The following is a 19,004-nucleotide window of genomic DNA, read 5'->3' on the forward strand; positions in this document are numbered from 1 at the left end:
CCATTGTTCCCAGCATTAGGCTCTTCTCCAGGGAGTCCTTCCTTCTCATTAGGTGGCCAAAGTATTTGAGTTTCATCTTCAGTGTCTGGCTTCTAAAGAGCAGTCAGGGTTGATCTCCTCTAGGACTGACTGGTTTGATCGCCTTACAGTCCAAGGGACTCGCAGGAGTCTCCTCCAGCACCACAATTCAAAGGCCTCAATCCTTTGGTGCTCAGTCTTCCTTATGGTCCAGCTTTCACAGCCATACATTGCAACTGGGAAAACCATAGCCTTGACTTTTGTAGACTGCATCAAATATGATAGATGTTGATATTGTCAGTTGTTTCCTCAATTTCAAGTAAGTCCTTTCCATCTACCAGGATTAAGCTAGAATTTTTCAAGTTCATTCTAACCTATTGAATGTATTAAGTGGGATGTAGGTGGCACAGTGGTTTAAACTGTCGTGCTGCTGGGCTGGTTGAATCTGCACAATGGGGTGAGTTCCTGTTGCTCTGTCCCAGCTTCTGCCAACCTTGCAGTTCAAAAGCATGCAGATGCAAGTAGATAAAAAGGCGCCACTTCAGTGAGAAAGTAACAGCATTCTGTGCACTAGAATTTTTAGACTTTAGATTAAGCTAGAATTTTTCAAGTTCATCCTAGCCTATTGAATGTTTGTATTACTTTCATATTTTAATCAAATTAAAGTTACTGATCAATTGCATACTTTTTTTTGCTAAATAAAACACACCTTTTGTGATATGCATATTGCATTGTATTTGGGAAAGCAGGTCACTTAACTCATTGCTGCCCAGATATTTATAGATTCTACAGCATCTGACCAACATTCCTTTTTATCAGGTGATGCCTCCTCCATTAATAAATATGCACCCTAAAACTTTGACCAGATATCATAACCATTTACACTTTTTGCTATTCAAAGATAACAAGGTTTATCCAAGATAAATGCAGGGCATCACGGGAAGGAAAACTACCAGAAGAATCAGTATCATATACATATGACCTATCTTTTTTCTTTTTTTAATTTCCACAAAAATAGCCCCCGCTCCAACAAGAACACCAGCTCCTGCCAAATCAACAACTGGTAAGACCCTGCTCCGTTCACCAGTTTTTAGTTTATGTCACAAGTTATTAGTTTATGAAACAAAGGGTTATTGCTTATGTGTTCTTTAACAGTCAGCTGCAGGTGGGTGCATGCGTGTGTGTGTGTGTGTGTGTGTGTGTGTTGGGAGAGTGGTGCAGCCTGGACTGGGACCCCGGCATTGGATCTGGAAGACTTTAACCCTTTCCCTGACTACTGTGGTCCTGATCTAGAGGTATATCTCCTATTTGCATTGGGCAGAGAGAGAAAGAGGATGGATGGATGGATGGATGGATGGATGGATGGATGGATGATGATTCACAGCAAAGAGCTTGAAATGAAATGGCTAGCAGAGTGGGGAGAGGGGACAGAAAAAAGAGTTTGCCTTGGGTGAAATAAGTTTCTGTTGGCACTGAAAACTGAGTGTTCAAAGGAGTTGCTTTTTATGTTGGAGCACCAACCTCGCTTCATGTACTTGGAAATACAGGAGGGTTAGCCTATTAGACCCAAGGAGAACATCTGGATTAGAATAAATGAAACAAAGAATAAAATGAACCAGGGTTCAGAGTCAACTCTTGACTATATAGTCTGAAGTCTGAACCTCTGCAAAGGAAATTGAAAATATTTTCAAGCAGTGTTTCAAGGAGACATGATATAGCAGTAATGGAAGACTTCAGTTTCCTGGATATCTGTTGGGAGACAAATTCTGCCAAATATGACCCTTCCAAGAAATTCCTGAATTGTGTTACTGATAACATCGTCTTATGGAAAGAGGAACTAGAGGATAGATACATCAGATACTCTGACCTCAGGGTGCTCTCATGCCATCAGTAGATAGCCCCATTAATTGGGTAATAATATGAATAAAAATTTGAGGAGTGGCACATTTGTTTATCAGTTTTCATCTTTGTTTGTGATCAGTTCTTCCTGTTCCATCCATTAACAGTGACTTCTATACTCTCCTTGCTATATCCCAAAACTGTGTGTATATAAATGTTACTCAGCATATATGATTAATTTTGAATTTCAGTCAAGGTTACTGCTCAAATGTTTGCAGACTCTACCATATTTAATTTTTATTTAAACGTCATTTTAATTGTTAATATTATTTATTGATTTCACATCTTTGGCCAGGACGTCTCCAATTATATTGTTTTTATATTGTTATTATGTTATTTATTGTTGTAAGGTGCCCCGAGGCTTCGGCGAATGGGGCGGCATAGAAGCTTTCTAAATAAATAAATAAATATTCTGACCAGTTTTGGTTTGCTTCTCATCTACTTTCCAGGTCCAAAATCAACCTCCGCTGTCAGCACCAGTAAGTCTGCGTCAATTTCTATTATGTGATATCTATGCCCTTATATAGAAAAAGAGTTCTGAGAGGATATTAATGACTTGGAAGCATGCCCTCCATCAAATAATCTTGTGTCTAATTGTATTAGTTTATATTTGTTCTAAGGCAAGTAAGAATAATAAATGAACTATGAGGAATATCCCACTGAAATGGAAAACACCCCAGTGGCAGCAAACTGTTGTGTTAACACATTCAATTGTTGTTAAAAAAAAACCCTTTCTATTCAAGATTCATTCTTGCATCATTGTATTCAAAAGCTGAATATTACACTGAGCATTACCAGAACAATGCCTCAGGTAGTATGCCTCTTATCGCTAATCTTGTAGCCTCCCTTCTCCAGCTGTCAAATCAGAGAACAAAAGTGTTAGCCGCAAGGCTGGTACCATATTCCATTTCCTATACAAACTACCTGGGTTGCTGGTTGGGTCTTCCTTCAACACTCATGCCAGAGGGCAACAAGCTAATCTTTGTCCTGCCCAGCTACTCAGGCAGATGCTGCAACATTTCAACATCATGTATCAAGTTAATGGAGCAATACACATGCACATGCCAGGCTTGCTGGAGCTCAGTGCCTTGCCTGACTCCCCCTCTGCCTTCTGCCTTGGTCAGGGGCCTTTCACAATTGATCCGTTGAGATTATTTGATCTTTGATTGTTTTACGTGAGCTGGGCAATCATTTGGGGTGAAGTAATTGACTGGAAGGGTAAATCATCTTTGGGCTAGCTAACTTTTCAGCCTTATGGAGACTGAAGCAAGCATGTGGAGCTGAGGGTTGGAATGTAGACAAACAGACCAAATGAGACTATGTTCATAATTACATGGAAGTGTCCTCTTGACTCTGAAGTATTAGCAAGGGCACTTCGGTTTATGAATGACCAAAAAGCAGAATAAATGAATTAAATCAAGCTGGAATTGAGGAACAGGATGTAGAGTTTAGAAGACAATATCCTTATCTATACCAAGCTCCACTTTGGTTTATATGAACACAAGCTTGTTTTGTGGTTTCTAGTAAACCAGTGCGGTGGCAACCTCACACTTCCATATGGAGACATCTCTGGACCATATTATCTTGGAAACAATGTCAGCATACAATGTATCTGGAAAATTCAAGGGAATGCTTTAAGCCACATAGTTCTGCATTTTACTTCTATTAGGTAAGCTGAACGAATAGCAGAAAAACCAGATAGGTTTTCTGTTTCTTTTTGTCCCTGTATATTTAATATATTTAGTGATGGTTTTGCTGTCTTTGGATTTGCCTTTTCTTCCTTGAGATAGTGCATGCAGAGATTCCTGGATGTGACCATATTTGAGTAACTTACATTATAGGCTTGTGTGTTTTCTTGTGTGATGAACTGTAGCTGTCAAGTGACTGCTGCTTGCCTGAAGCTGCCAGTGTAATTCATTCTGTGGGTTCTTCCTTATGTCAGCTAATCACCTAAAGGAGAGAAAAAATTTAAATGTGACAAGAAAAAGATATCTGCAATGATGAGTGATGGACACACACAACCGATTTCAGATGTGATTGCTCTCAGATTTTTTTTTAATGCTAATCCTTCAAACTTGATTATGCAGTTCCATCCTCTACATCAGACTAAATGACACAAAAAATAAAATCCTCCAAACAAATAGGAGTAATCATTACCCCATTGATAGTTTTTTTAAAAAACCAAACTAAACCAAAGGCCGTGTCTAGAAAGTTAGAGATTGCTTTTCGAACTTCCAAATCTCAAAAATGATGAACAATTAGATGGAGTCAATGAATGTTGAGTAGAAATGATAACTCTTCTGTGCAACTGTATTTATAGGCAATTAAGATGACCTAGACTGAAGATACCTGGCAAAGTACTTTGCATGCATGAAGTCCCAAACTGAATTCCCAGTTGAAAAGTCATTGGGAGGCAGAAAAACAGCAAAGAAACAGCTGTCATGGCTGCTTTGGGATAACTGGGAAGGAGAATGGATAAAGCCTCTTCTGCTCTCTTTCAGTTGGGAACAAATTTGTTCTTAGTCACACCAGAACTGGGGGGTGGGGGGTGTCCTTCAGCTGCCTAACTGAAGGCTGATCAGTAAAACTGCAGGGAAATTAGGTAGGCTTCTGAACAGAAAACTGGCCCAAAGGCTAAGGGTTGCCCACATATGCAGTATAAGGAAGAAGTAAATTGGCAAGTGTGCTGCATTTTTAATGATTTGATTGATTTGTGGTATGTTTGGGATATGGTAAAGTGGTTGTTTCATTGATCTACCCACTATTAGGGATTGATGAACTTATCCATTTCAATTTCCTTCGAGTTTCTCATTCTCGTGCCTTTGGTTTGTTCAGTCATTTCCACAACAATTTTTAAAGTCCACATGAAACATTGTATAGAAAAATATACACATTAAAATGTGTATATTTTTCCTAATATACACATTTTAATGCATTTTCCTAATGTAATTTTTCCAAGGTGTTTTTTCATGTTTCATGAATATATACATTTTAATGCATTCTTTTCCATATTATGCACATTTGTATGCATGTTTGACTCACAGAAATGCATTGCAATATCTGAAGTAGTGAGGGATAGTTGCATATTGGTTTGTGTACTTATTCAGGAAAAGTGAATCTTTAATTTTCATATCAATATGCAAACTGAACAAAATGCCTTCTATCCCTACCAGCTGCCTGACTTTTAACTCAGCTGGCAGTAGTACAATATGGGTAGTTCGAGATGTGTTGAATTCAGCTCAGTTCTACTGAACTCATGTATTCACTGTTTTATAGAATTCATGTCACTGAAGGCAAATCCTTTTCAGCTTAATGTACAGAACTATGCTGTAATATGATATAAAGAATAACTTACTAACTTACCTCTGTACAGCCTGGACTGCGAAAAAGAATATATCAAGATCTTTGATGGAAATGTTTACTCTTCAAACCTGCTTGGAAGAACTTGTTCTAATATCTATCTCAACTATAGCTATACATCAAGTTCCAACATAATGACTATTCTGCTAAACAGAGATTCAAATGACGTGGGAAATGGATTTCATGCTTATTATTATTCTATTCGACAAGGTATGGACTGGCTACTTAGCCAGCTGCAGTTGACTTTGAGTTTCTGTGTTGTGTTAATGGTGTATTTGGGGGATTCAGTATGTTGAGAATCAGTTACATAGGGCCACAAGCTTGTGTGATTTGTGGTCTCGTTTCTGTGGTTTGTATACACACTGAGATCATCTTTACCATGTCTTTACAATTTATTTTACCATAAAAGAAAAATTTTCCAAAGTGGGATAGTAATATACTCCCCCCACCCATTTTTAGGAAGTTTGTATGAAAATAATAGATATCATGCTTGAAGCCAGAAACCTGCATATTTGCTGAAGGATGAGGTGCAGGGGTTATAGAGATATAATGACTGGAAACAAATTTAAGGCTTTTTTATAGGCCAGTAGCACTGAAAGAACCCCCATCTCACAGTCCTATTGCTGCCCTCAGTGATTGAAAGTCCTGGAAAACATGTCCTAGGATTGGAAGGTAGACCTGCCAGTCACTGTACTGTACTTCCTCCTGTTCCCCTTCCACTTTATCAGTATTTTAGAGAAACAAAATGAAGACAGTATTTGGACCAAGAGAGGATCAAGCTGTACCTTAATGTTTGCTAAGGAATCCTTGTTCTGGCTTGGCTTCCAAGTGCGAGTGGTTTCAACAAAATGCCTCAAAACCACTAAAATGCCCCAGAGGGACACCATACTGCTCTGACGTCTTCTAAATCTGATGCATACCCTTAATTTGAATGCACAGTTTTCATCCACTTCGCAGGCACACATTTGTACAGTAGGCCATGTCATGTTAATAACAACTGAAATAATGTTTCAGCTGCCAGCCCCTTCTTTGTGTTGTCTTCCACATGGGTGCGTAATATGCTTTAATTCCACCAACTCTTTAGTGTATTTTAACCTCCCTGTCTGTGATTCTGTTTTAATTTGAATTACAATACCATTACTTTAATTATATTGATATTTTATTTTTGTGAACCTTCATGGCACTTCTATGAGGCTGCATCAGTTAGAATTTTGCCACCTGCATTTTCTACTCCCTGAAGCTTTTGAGGGTGGACTCCTATTGCTGCTGTGGCAGATGTTTGTAAGCCTCTGAACTTACTGGAGTGGTTCTTTCTGCACCAGCTGCAAGGAGGTGGAAAGGGACTCAGTCTTTGAGGTCTGAGCACCAAAGTCAGAAGAGCTTGGTGCTTGGACTCCAATTGCTGTGGTCTCCCAGTTGATATTGGGAGTTCATAGGATTGGGACCTGGGTGGCCTTCAAGGGCAGCACCAGATTGGGCATACTATATTAATCCAGTCCAATATATATGCAGAGGATCACAGGAAGAATAACTGCTGGTATATTCAGTATCATTTTATGTGATTTATCATTTTGATTTCCCTCATAGAACCAGCTAGTACACCAGCTACTGCTCAACCAACAACTGGTAAGACACTGCTACTTTCCATTTACACCAATTATTTTATGAGGCAAAGACTTATCCTTTGGGCAAAACTATATGTGCTTTCTTGCAGGAGAGTGTGGGGGGGGGGGCAACCTGGACTGGGACCTTGGCACAGGGTCTGGGAGGCTTTAACTCTTCCCTTGCTTAGCGTTGTTCTGATTTTGAGGCACACATCCTATTTGCACTGGGGAAAAGGGTTTGCAGTGAAGGGAAGGACCCAATCTGGATTCAGAGTGCAGAGATGTCAAAGGGTTGAATGCCAGCCACTTTCCTAACTTAGATGAAGGCATCTTTGTTTACCATGAGTATTTACTCTGCAGTGAATCTAGATTTATCCTGAAAAGGACTACTACTTGCAGGAGAATGTATGCTTGAGACACCACTAAGGATGCCTTAAGCGTTCAGTTTGCCTTCTCCTGCATTCAGATTTTTTAAAAATGTCAAGCCCTTTCTGTCCAGAATATTAAGAAATATGGAACACTGGTTAAAAAGTTATCCAAAATGAGCTGAAGCCAAATTCTGACTCCTATGAACCTGTTTCATTCAACAGGTATGTATTCCCAACACAGAGAAGGCCAAGTTGTACCTGTCTGCCATGTAGCTGTTAAAAAAGGACCTTGTCTGAAGAAAGAGATGACCAAAAAACTTAATTTAGCACTGCAACCATGATTGAAACAGGGATGAAAACTCATATTTTTAGAAGTTAACATCTCAAATCCCTGAGCCTGGATGGACAGATCTTTCAGTTTTGAGTCTGCCACATTCAGATGATTTAAATCAAGTACTTTCCATCCCAAATACAAAGAAATTCTTAAATATCAACAAAATGAAATGAAATTCTCATCTATCCATTTTGTGTGCTGTCAAGTTGTCTCCAACTCACAGCAACCCTATGAATGAAAGCACTCCAAAATGTCCTATCTATGACAGCCCTGCTTAGATCTTGTACATGCAAGACTATGACTTCCTTTATGGATCGGGCTGCATGCTGAAATTAAGCCAAGGTATGGACTAGATCAGTCAAAACTCTACATAAAAAGAGTAGGATATCCATTGTTACAGAGCATTTAAGGATGCAATTCGTTTTTTTCCTTGCCATTTTGTCACTTTGTAAATGAAGAATGTAAGACTGTAGAATTCAATAGCATTAGCTACTAATGTGCTAATTTGACACAGAGACTCTCACTTCTGTTATCTTTCATGTTCACAGCTATTTCCACAACTTCATCATCTGTTCCTTCCAGAGGTAAGTTCAGCTTTCTTCACTTGGGGCAAGGGCAGGAAATGTGTAACCCTTCAGAGGTGATTAGCTTGCAACTGCCATCACCTCTAGTCACCATGGCCAATAATCAGGGATGATAGGAGTGGTAGTTCAACATAATTCGGAGGGTCACAAATTGCTCATGCCTAATCTTGGATGCTTCCAGATGAGGATTTTATTCTGTAATCACCTTGTTTTGTTCATGGAGTTTTACACAGTTCCAGACATTATCATCTTATAATCCTCCCATGTTTTACCACAGCTGATTAATTTTTTTTTCTCTCACACATACAAAAAACTTAATTGGGTATTATGGACAACATGACATTCCAAATGCTTCCTTCAGAAGGGATTCAGCCAGTACTGTTCCTTTGGCAACACAGAATAAATCATTAGTATTTGGATACGGATATGAATTTCTAGTGCTGGAAATGAGAAATCATATAATAAATATATAACTTCTTTCCATTTCTATAATTGCCATGTCAAATAACTTTAATCGAATTTGATAGGACTTTGCCAGCTACTGCTATAAAAGTTTGGGTTTACATGCTGATACCAAGATCCATTTGATTGTAGGTTATCTGAGAACACATGAAGTGGAAGGGACCAATCTATACCATATGCATGGATTGGCTCATTTCACTAAAAGAGGGGCCTTCCTGAGACTTGTTGATTTCAGTTGCTTTGCTGTGAAGTCTCTGTGTTAACAGGAAATACTGGAACTATTGGACAAGGAGGCTTTCATCAAGGAGGCTTTCAGTGGCTACCAGCCTTGCTGGCTATGTACTACCTCCTTTTCCAGAGATGCCATTCTTGCATATACCAGTTGCTGAAGAGTGCTGAACTAGATGGACCATGAAGCTGATCTAGCATGACTTTTCTTATGTTCTAACTTGCCCCCACCCCTAAAATCTTAAAAATTGAGAAAATGTGATTTATGAAGGCTGATTTTACCATTAAGCAAACTATATAGGTCATCTCAAGTGGCAGAATCTGTGTACCTTTAATATCGATAATGATGATGATGAAGAGGAGGAGGAAGAATATGATGATGATGGCCACCTCTATGACAGGGATGTCAAACCTCAGGTCCTAGGCTCAAATCTGGTTTTCCTGGAGTCTAGAACTGCCCTCTGGAGTTTTCTAGATGGTCACATCCTAATCCTCTGGGCCCACTCAGATATTCCTGACCATAGATTGCTTAGTGGTTTTCAACTTTTGTTCAGGTTTTTTCCCCACCTATGAAAAGGTTGACCTATCTCTCCTAAGGCTAGTTACTGGTGGGAAGAGTTCTAAGCCACAATTTGTTCATTTGAGAAAGGTGTTTTGGTATCTCCTTTTTTGCCCTGAGAGCTTCTCTGAAATAGACACGGGCCCTAAGGTTACAAGAGGCCCCCCATCCCGACACTAGTGCCAGCATCCAAAAATTAGAACCTCCTATTAGCAAACTGAGAAGGAAATGGCAACCCACTCCAGTATCCCTGCTATGAAAACCCCATGGACAGTATCAAAAGGCAAAGAGATATGATGCCTGAAGATGAGCCCCTCAGGTCGGAAGGTATCCAATGTGCTACTGGGGAATAGCAGAGGGCTAGTACTAGTAGCGCCAGAAAGAATGAAGCAACTGGGTCAAAGCCGAAATGATACTCAGTTGCAGATGTATCTGGTGGTGAAAGAAAAGTCCGATGCTGTAGAATAATACTGCATAGGAACCTGGAATGTAAGATCTATGAATCAAGGTAAGCTGGACGTGGTCAAACATGAGATGACAAGACTGAACATCGACATCTTGGGAATCAGTGAACTAAAATGGACAGGAATTGGTGAATTTAATTCAGATGACTACTGAATTTAGTAGTCAGTAGTATACCTGAATTTCAGAATTTAATTCAGGTATATTACTGTGTGCAAGAATCCCTAAGAAGAAATAAAGTAGCCATCATAGTCAATAAAAGAGTAGGAAAATTTCCAATACAATCTCCAAAATGACAGAATGGTCTCAGTTCAAATCCAAGGCAAACCATTCAACATCACAGTAGCCCAAGTCTATGCCCCAACCACTGGTGCTGAAGAGGCTGAAGTGGACCAGTTCTATGAAGGCCTACAACACCTTCGAGAATTAACACCAAAAAATGATGTCCTTATCATCATGGGGGATTGGAATGCTAAAGTAGGAAGCCAAAAGATAACTGGAATAACAGGCAAGTTTGGCCTTGGAGTACAAAATGAAGCAGGGCATAGGCTGGTAGACTCTTGTCAAGAGAATACGATGGTCATAGCAAACACTCTTTTCAAACAACCCAAGAGACAACTCTACACATGGACATCACCAGATGGTCAGCACAGAAATCAGATTGACTATGTGCTTTGCAGCCAAACATGGAGAAGCTCTATACAGTCAGTAAAAACTAGACCAGGAGCCGACTGTGGCTCAGATCATGAGCTTCTTGTTGCAAAATTCAGGCTTAAATTGAAGAAAGTAGGGAAAAGCATTAGGCCACTCAGGTATGACCTAAATCATATTCCTCATGAATATACAGTGAAGGCAACAAATAAATTTAAGGAATTAGATATGACAGAGTGCCTAAAGAACTATGGACAGAGGTCTGCAACATTGTACAGGAAGTAGCAACTAAACCATCCCAAAGAAAAAGAATTGCAAGAAAGCAAAATGGCTTTCTACAAATAGCTCAGGAAATAAGGGAAGCAAAAGGCAAGGGAGAAAGGGAAAAATACACCCAATTGAATGCAGAATTCCAGAGAATAGCTAAAAGAGATAAGAAGGCCTTCTTAAATGAACAGTGCAAAGAAATAGAGGAAAACAATAGCATGGGAAAGACTAGAGATCTCTTCAAGAAAATTGGAGGTATGAAGGGAATGTTTCAAGCAAAGATCTTCATGATAAAGGACAAAAATAGCAGGAACCTAACAGAGGCAGAAGAGATTAAGAAGAGGTGGCAAGATTACACAGAAGAACTATACAAGAAAGAGCTTAACGTCCCTGATAACCATGATGGGGTGGTCACTGACCTTGAGCCAGACATCCTGGAATGTGAGGTCAAATGGGTCTTAGGAAGTCTGAGCAACAACAAAGCTAGTGGAGGCGACAGTATTCCAGCTGAGCTATTCAAAATCCTAAAAGACGATGCAGTAAAAGTGCTGCACTCAATATGCCAGCAAATTTGGAAGACTCAACAGTGGCCACAGGATTGGAAAAGGTCAGTTTACATTCCCATCCCAAAGAAGGGCAATGCCAAAGAAAGAAAGTTCAAACTACTGTACCATTGCACTTATTTCACATGCTAGCAAAGTTATGCTCAAAACCCTACAAGCTAGGCTCCAGCAATATGTGGACCGAGAACTACCAGAAGTACAGGAAGGGTTTTGAAGAGGCAGAGGAACTTGAGATCAAATTGCCAACATATGCTGGATCATGGAGAAAACTAGGGTGTTCCAGAAAAATACCTACTTCTGCTTCTTTGACTACGCTAAAGCCTTTGATTGTGTGGATCACAACAAATTGTGGCAGGTTCTTAAAGAGATGGGAGTACCAGACCATCTTATTTGTCTCTTGAGAAACCTCTGTGTGGGTCAAGAAACAACAATGAGAACTGGACATGGAACTACTGGTTGGTTCAAAATTGGGAAAAAAGTACGGCAAGGCTGTACACTGTTGCCCTGCCTATTTAACTTACATGCAGAGTACATCACGTGAAAGGCCAGGCTAGATGAATTGTAAGTCAGAATTAAGATCACTGGGAGAAATATTAACAACCTCACATATGTAAATGATACCACTCTAATGGCAGAAAGTGAAGAGGAACTAAAGAGTGTCTTGATGCAAGTGAAAGAGAAGAGCACAAAAGTTGGCTTGAAACGCAACAATAAGAAAACTAAGATCATGGCATCCGGTCCTCTCACTTCTTGGCAAATAGAAGGGAAAGAAATGGAGGTAGTGACAGATATTATTTTCCTGGGCTCCAAGATCACCACAGATGGGGACTGCAGCCAAGAAATTTAAAGATGCTTGTTCCTGGGGAGGAAAGCTATGGCAAATCTAGACAGCATACTAAAAAGCAGAGACATCACCCTGCCAATAAAAGTGCGTATAGTCAAGGCTATAGTTTTCCCAGTTGCAATGTATGGCTGTGAAAGCTGGACCATTAGGAAGGCTGAGCGCCGAAGAACTGAGGCCTTTGAATTGTGGTGCTGGCGGAGACTCCTGCGAGTCCCTTGGACCGCAAGGCAATCAAACCAGTCAGTCCTAGAGGAGATCAACCCTGACTGCTCTTTAGAAGGCCAGGTACTAAAGATGAAACTCCAATACTTTGGCCACCTAATGAGAAGGAAGGACTCCCTGGAGAAGAGCCTAATGCTGGGAACAATAGATGGCAAAAGAAGAAGGGGATGACAGAAGATGAGGTGACTCAATGGAGTCACTGGGGCAATGGGTGTGGGCTTGGGTGGACTCCAAGGGATGGTGGAGGGCAGGAGCACCTGAAAGAATATTGTCCATGGGGTCGTGATGGGTTGGGCACGACTTTGCAACTAAACAACATTAGCAAAGTGACCCTGGATCACAAGTGAAGTCAGGAGGTAAAATTCTGTTAATGTTTAGATGCATTTGCATTATTCAGTTTTTTTGTTTGTTTTTTGTTTTTGGGTACCGTCATTTAGCACTCTCATGTTCTGGAGAATATATGCATGCACGGATCAGCAGAGCCTATCTCCGGTCATTAGGTTATGGTGCATGGGATGTGTACCTGAATTCTTCAGGCCCTTTCTGTATGCCTCACATCACATGGCAGTATGTTGTGTTTGATATACCATTCAGTGGTTGTGGCACAGTAAGGCAGGTAAGAAGCTATTGTTCTTGAAAAATAATCTTATCTTCATAATATAACCCTGATGCTTTAAGTTGTGGAACATATTTCATCTTCCTTATGGACCAGTGATTATAGAACTCTTGCTCTCTAACCCCAGAGAAGGTACAGCCTCGGGATGAACAGGTTGCCTCTTCCCACTCCTCCCTTAAAAATAGTTACAAGAAATGCCAACATGGACTTTAACTGGTGTTAACACTAACCAGTATAACATTTAATTAGGGTGTGAAACATCACTATAAAATTAATTTCAGACATTTCACTTCTGAGGGTAAAAATAAATGGAATTTTTAAAAAGAACAAAAATCAATTATTTAAAGAGATACATACAGTTCAAGATTATAGTAAGTTTGTGCACAGATATAATATTGATATTAATTGCTATTACTCATTGAATTTTGTTTAGCACAAATTATGTGGCAATATTGTGGCATAGTTCTGTTATTGTGATCACATTTCTTCTATCTTTTACATTTTTTTAAATGTTAGGTCTTATATTCCTTACCTGCTCTATCTTTTCAATTAAAATAACATAAGATAAATACCATTTTTATATAAGGTGACTATAATGTATCCTTTTTTTTTGTCCTTTAGCAGAAGAAGAATGACTCTATAATCTATTCAAACATAATTATGACATCAGCCTCTGGTTATATCATTACAAGAAAAAGGAATTTTCAGTTTCACATTGTGTGTGAAATGAACGAGAACTCTGTTGTACAGACAATGTTTGTTGCCCAAAATTCTGTTGACATTACTGAAAGACAGCATGGCCATTACAATGTGACTATTTCATTCTATGAATCACCATCTTTCCACTATCAAGTATATGGCTCCCCATACTATGTTTCACTCAATCAGAACTTATATCTCCAAGCTACTCTCCACACTTCTGATCCAAACCTAGTACTGTTCCTTGACACTTGTGTAGCATCTCCATATCCTGATGACTTCACAAACTTGACCTATAATTTAATCAGGAATGGGTGAGTACATTTAGAGAACTTGGAAAAGAGGCATCTTTCTTTTTACTTTATAAAGTGGAGTAGTTAAGACTAAATGTATATTTGTGCAATACAAAGGAAGTGCAAATGAGGAGTTTGATTACATTTTTCCTCAAGAAAATCTAGAAAGAATGAGAGAAACAACTTGTATGCTATAATTACTTGTAAGCAAATACACCACTCAGCTATCTCATTATGTCATCAATATCCAAAAAATGTCATACAAAAGTAGAAGAGGTCAAAGTCTGTGTGGGAGGACTCATGCTTGTGCACTGCCATATGACCTTTTGATAGTGAACAACATTGTGATTTTGTGAAACCTCTTAAACAGACTATTCTGTGCAACACTGCATAAAGATCTTTATTGCCTAAGGACCAAAGGTTCAGTGTTACCATACAGTCCTCCTGCACCAGCAGTATGACTCCTTCCTTCCCCAATAGGGCTCTTAGAGATAACTTTAACCATTTCCTAGTACTTCCATAAACCTATTTTTTCTCTCACCATTCAGGTTGCAGTCATCAATTAATCTTCCCATCCTTCTCTAGCTTGGCTGTTAATTAATAGAGATCACCTTTTATTTATTTATTTAAAATATTTATACCCCACCCTATATGCAAAAGTGTCTCAGCACGGCTTAAAAAATAAAAAACAGATAATTTAGCAAGTTAATGATAATTAAATATACACATAAAACCAGTAACAATTCACAAATAAAAAAAAAATCAAAACAAAATAAAAATCAAGAGTAAAAACAAAATCCAAACCAAAACGCGACTGTGAAGTTAAAACCTGATTAAAATTCTTAACAATTAAAATGATGGGCAAATAAAAAGGTTTTCACCTGGTGCCGAAAGGAATATAAAGTTGCTCCAGGCAAACCTCTCTGGGGAGCGCATTCCATAATCTGGACACCACCACAGTAAAGGCTTTCCTCTGGGTAGAAACCACCCTCACTTCTTTCAGTGAGGGTTCCCAGAGTAGACCCTCTCCTGCCAATCTTAAGAGGCATAAGGGATCATAGGGAAGAATGCATTCCTTCAGGTATCCTGATCCCAAGCCGTTTAGGGCTTTATAGGTTAACACCTACCTCAGAACTCAAAAATTCTCCCACCAGGAGACAGCATAAGGGTTTAATCTAAAGTAATTATCTAAACAAAGTTGAGGCAGCTATGATTTCCTCTATTTTCAGATGTGTGCGAGACAAAACCTACAGAAACCTGTATTCACCAAAGAACAATGCAGTTCGCTTCAGGTTCAACGCCTTCAAATTTCTTAACGAACATAACAGCGTTTATTTGCAATGCAAACTAGTAGTGTGTAGGGCTGCTGATTACACATCCCGATGCTACCAGGGATGCTTAACTAGAAAAAAAAGGGAAGCAGGTGAACTTCAGGAGAAGGTAGATGTTGTACTGGGACCATTCAAGCTTCAGGGTGAAGCCAATGGAGACAGAAAACAGGGTAAGTTTTATGTACAATGTCTTTTCTTGTGGAAACAATGATTTTCATGTATCTATTCTGAAACAATTCCATACATTACAAGAATACTCAAAACTATAAATATGGCATTAGCCACTTAGGGCACAACCCAATGTCTTCCACCTTAGAAACATGTAAGCTCCCTGAGCCCTTTCTGTCTACTCCAAGGACCAGTTCTGCAATAGTTGTGACAGGGGCAGGGCCTTTGAAGTCTGGACACAGGGCTCCAAATTATCCTATGGCCCCCTAGACTACATTAGGAGGTCATAGGAGTACATCCTTGAATTATGCTTGTACTATTGTGTTTAAATAATATATATAATCTGATAGTTATTTTATTCCCATTTAACCTAGTCAAGGCATAGTACCACACGAATTCATCACACCATGCAGCCATTCATGCAGCCTTGTTCTACATGGACTTCATAGCATACTCATGCAAAGTCAACATGCACTGGGCAATACCCAGGGTCTGAATGCATTATTAGACAGGAGCTGAACCATAAACACAAAGTAGTTTAACTATTTTAAATTTCCTGAAGGGAGTTTTGGGAACCTAGCTCTAGCAGATGCCTAAAAATCTGATTCATCAACATTCTTACTACCTTCTTCAGAAGAAACCATGACAGCTAAATAAATCTATAATTCATTTTGTGAATCTCCTGTAGCCACAGGCTAATAACTATTGGGGGGCAGGGATGCCTCCCAAATTAAATGCTTCCAAATTAAAGTAATAAAGCTAAACTAATTTACAGACAGCAGTTCTGAAGTGATCATGTGAGTGCACACAAGCTTATCTCTTGCTGACTTGCAGATGAATGTTAGTTGTTCCCTTTGAAAGGTATATGTCTTGAGGTGAGACATGAGAACCTTTTGTTACTTCATCTGATAGATTTTTCACATCTATGAAATGTTACCATCAAATGATGATAATGCAGATGTAAATGTTCTCTTACGCTTAGTGTTTGAATGGCATCTTGTACACCAATATATTAGATTTTCTAATCAGTTATTCCACACTGTATTCTCATTTACAGAACTGGTCAAGAGTGTGAGTCCAGAAAAAGATCAAGTTCTCAGCCCACTTGCAGTTTCTACTGTACTACTTGCAGCCATGGTCTTAGTTCTCTCTGGCTTTCTTCTAAGCAGTAAACTTAGAAGAAAAAATGGTCACCAAGCCAACTGAGTCCAACAAATCATTGCTACAAACAGGCTATAGAGTTTCATTAAGTATTTTCTGCACAAAATCCAAATATATTTCTAAAAGTCCTTGGTTTCTTTTAGGATTTTTTTTTAGAATGCACCATATTAATAAATTCAGAAAATATAACCTAGATAGGTTTTAGCACAATTCAGAAACCCATTAAGTCAAAGTAATGGGCTTAAACAAGATTTATTTTGATCAAAATTTATTCTGGTCACATCCAGTTACTTTAAATGGTTGTAGAATGGCTGTCATTTGCTTATTATGATAGCTATTCTACATGCAAATATTTTACATGAAAATACTTACACCTATATGCTGCAGAATGGAGGTGCATGTTGACAGTATTTCGTGAAGAAGCTGTTACAGTGTGAATGAATGTGTTTAATCAAGAAGGTGAACTGTCAAAGTTTATTGATATCTGTGATGAGAAGGACAGAGGGGCACTTTATAATATATAGCCAAACATGTTTCAAGTTTGTTGAGATTCAGGGTTATATGTTTTGTCCACTTCATTGGTAGGATGAGATACCTGTTACACATGTAAAATAGCAGTTCAGTTTATAGCCTAATCTAGTTCAGTTGAAGAATTTCATTTTAAGGCATTTTAAATCCACCAAGCTCAATAGAATTAAAATTACCTTTAAACCAAGAATTATTTGTTGATTGCTTCACAAAGGAACTTGAAGTCCATCTCATCACTCTGATGGTCATTTTGCCATCTCTGCTTCCTTTGAAAAACCAGCAGGCTTTGGGAGCAATTTCAGATTATCCTCCCCTCCCTCCCTCCCTTATGCATGTCAAATGTTGCTGATGAAACTAGAATTCTATTGTCTGAAGGAAATTCAGCTTATGATACATTCAGACAACATCACACATCTTGTTGCCTGAAGGCAGAGGAATGTTAAGATCCATCATGGTGCCTGTCAAAGGAATAGGAAAGCAATGAACAATTTCAAGCAAGCCCTAAAGATAGGGTCAGCTGTAACACTGAACAAACATGTATAGGCTTTTATGATGTACATTGGAATGAAGGAGCTGTATGACTAAGTGAATGCCAAACCGTAAGAAACTGTATTTTGCTTCTGATTAATTTGCAATAAAATTGCTCAATCTTTTCAAGTTAACAGTATGCAGAGTTCTTTGCAAGTTAACTGTGTGTAGAATTTATTTGAATGGCATCAAGAAATAAAAGAATGGCACGGAATATCTGCCTTCTTTCATAAGCCAATTTCTCGAACAATGCCTTTTTCCCTCATCTCCAAAGCTAAACATGGTAATATCTATAATATTCAATTCTCTTCCTGAGTTTCCATAAATACACATTTCTCAGTCCTTCATTTGGGCTAAAACTGAATCCCTGGAGACTGTTTATATCACTGACCAAAGCTTAACCAAGAGCTTGCTTTTCCTAAGCTCAGCCTTGGAGCTTATGAAGTAGTAAAGAAGATGTCCCTGAGTTGTCTGGATGTCCGCCCTACATCTCTGTGCAGTTACAGTGTGTTGGCATGTGTTCTAATTCAGTCAATGAACACTGTTGCAGTGAGGACCTAATGTTGTTGAGAACTGTCATGCGTGGGTTACACAGTGTCCATTCTGGATCTGAGTCACACTGAAGACATGTCATGTTCAGTCACACTCCAGCCAAGCAGGTGTCACATTTCCCAGAAGCAGGAACAGGACAGCACGACAGGGAGCTCCAAGTGAGGCTATGAATGGAAGCAAAACAGACTTGCCTGTATGCTACCCCAACAAACGCCAGACAATAAATGAACCTTAAACATGACTTTAGTTTTTTCAGGCCCGTTAGCCTCACCCCCATACTGCGTGAAGCCTTCTTTCTTAGAAGGGCCTGGCCTTGTTTCACCAGCCTCAGGTTGGGACAAAAATGGAAATGGCAGCATCATGGTGGTATCTTCATTGCTGGAGTCCTCTGAATCCGAAGATGGTCATGCAAAATCCTCCAGTTACAAGAGGGCTGAGCCCTGGGGCCCTCCCAAATTGTAAGGAAGTAGACATCTTGTGATGCCCTTCTGTAGCCAAGCTATTCTGTTAAATTAGGGACCTCATCGTCTGAAATTGGGATCCTGGACTGGGTCAACCCACTGTGAATCAAGAGCATGGCAGTGGGAAAAGCTGTTGCTGTGGAATGACAGCTATAGCAAATATGCCTTGCTTGTGGGCTTCCCAGAAGCAACTGGGTGGAAACTGGAAGACAGATGGATATTTAATACTATCTTACCTTTAT

General features: G+C 39.3%; 1 protein-coding gene across 1 annotated transcript in view; it reads left to right on the forward strand.

Moving 5' to 3' along the window:
- Positions 1-17,302, forward strand: part of LOC123031153 (deleted in malignant brain tumors 1 protein-like) — a 19,638-nt gene extending 2,336 nt beyond the window's left edge. Inside the window, exons 2-11 of the mRNA XM_044445708.1 lie at positions 1,037-1,081; positions 2,367-2,396; positions 3,442-3,586; positions 5,291-5,487; positions 6,865-6,903; positions 8,132-8,167; positions 12,863-13,041; positions 13,666-14,054; positions 15,263-15,534; positions 16,590-17,302. Of these exons, the coding sequence (XP_044301643.1) occupies positions 5,412-5,487; positions 6,865-6,903; positions 8,132-8,167; positions 12,863-13,041; positions 13,666-14,054; positions 15,263-15,534; positions 16,590-16,738 (1,140 nt within the window). The 5' untranslated portion in view covers positions 1,037-1,081; positions 2,367-2,396; positions 3,442-3,586; positions 5,291-5,411 and the 3' untranslated portion in view covers positions 16,739-17,302. The remainder of the gene's footprint in view (positions 1-1,036; positions 1,082-2,366; positions 2,397-3,441; positions 3,587-5,290; positions 5,488-6,864; positions 6,904-8,131; positions 8,168-12,862; positions 13,042-13,665; positions 14,055-15,262; positions 15,535-16,589) is intronic.
- The last annotated feature ends 1,702 nt before the right edge of the window (positions 17,303-19,004 follow it).

This window comes from Varanus komodoensis, unplaced genomic scaffold (genome assembly GCF_004798865.1).
Source record: "Varanus komodoensis strain SLA01 unplaced genomic scaffold, ASM479886v1 scaffold49, whole genome shotgun sequence".
NCBI lineage: Eukaryota > Metazoa > Chordata > Lepidosauria > Squamata > Varanidae > Varanus > Varanus komodoensis.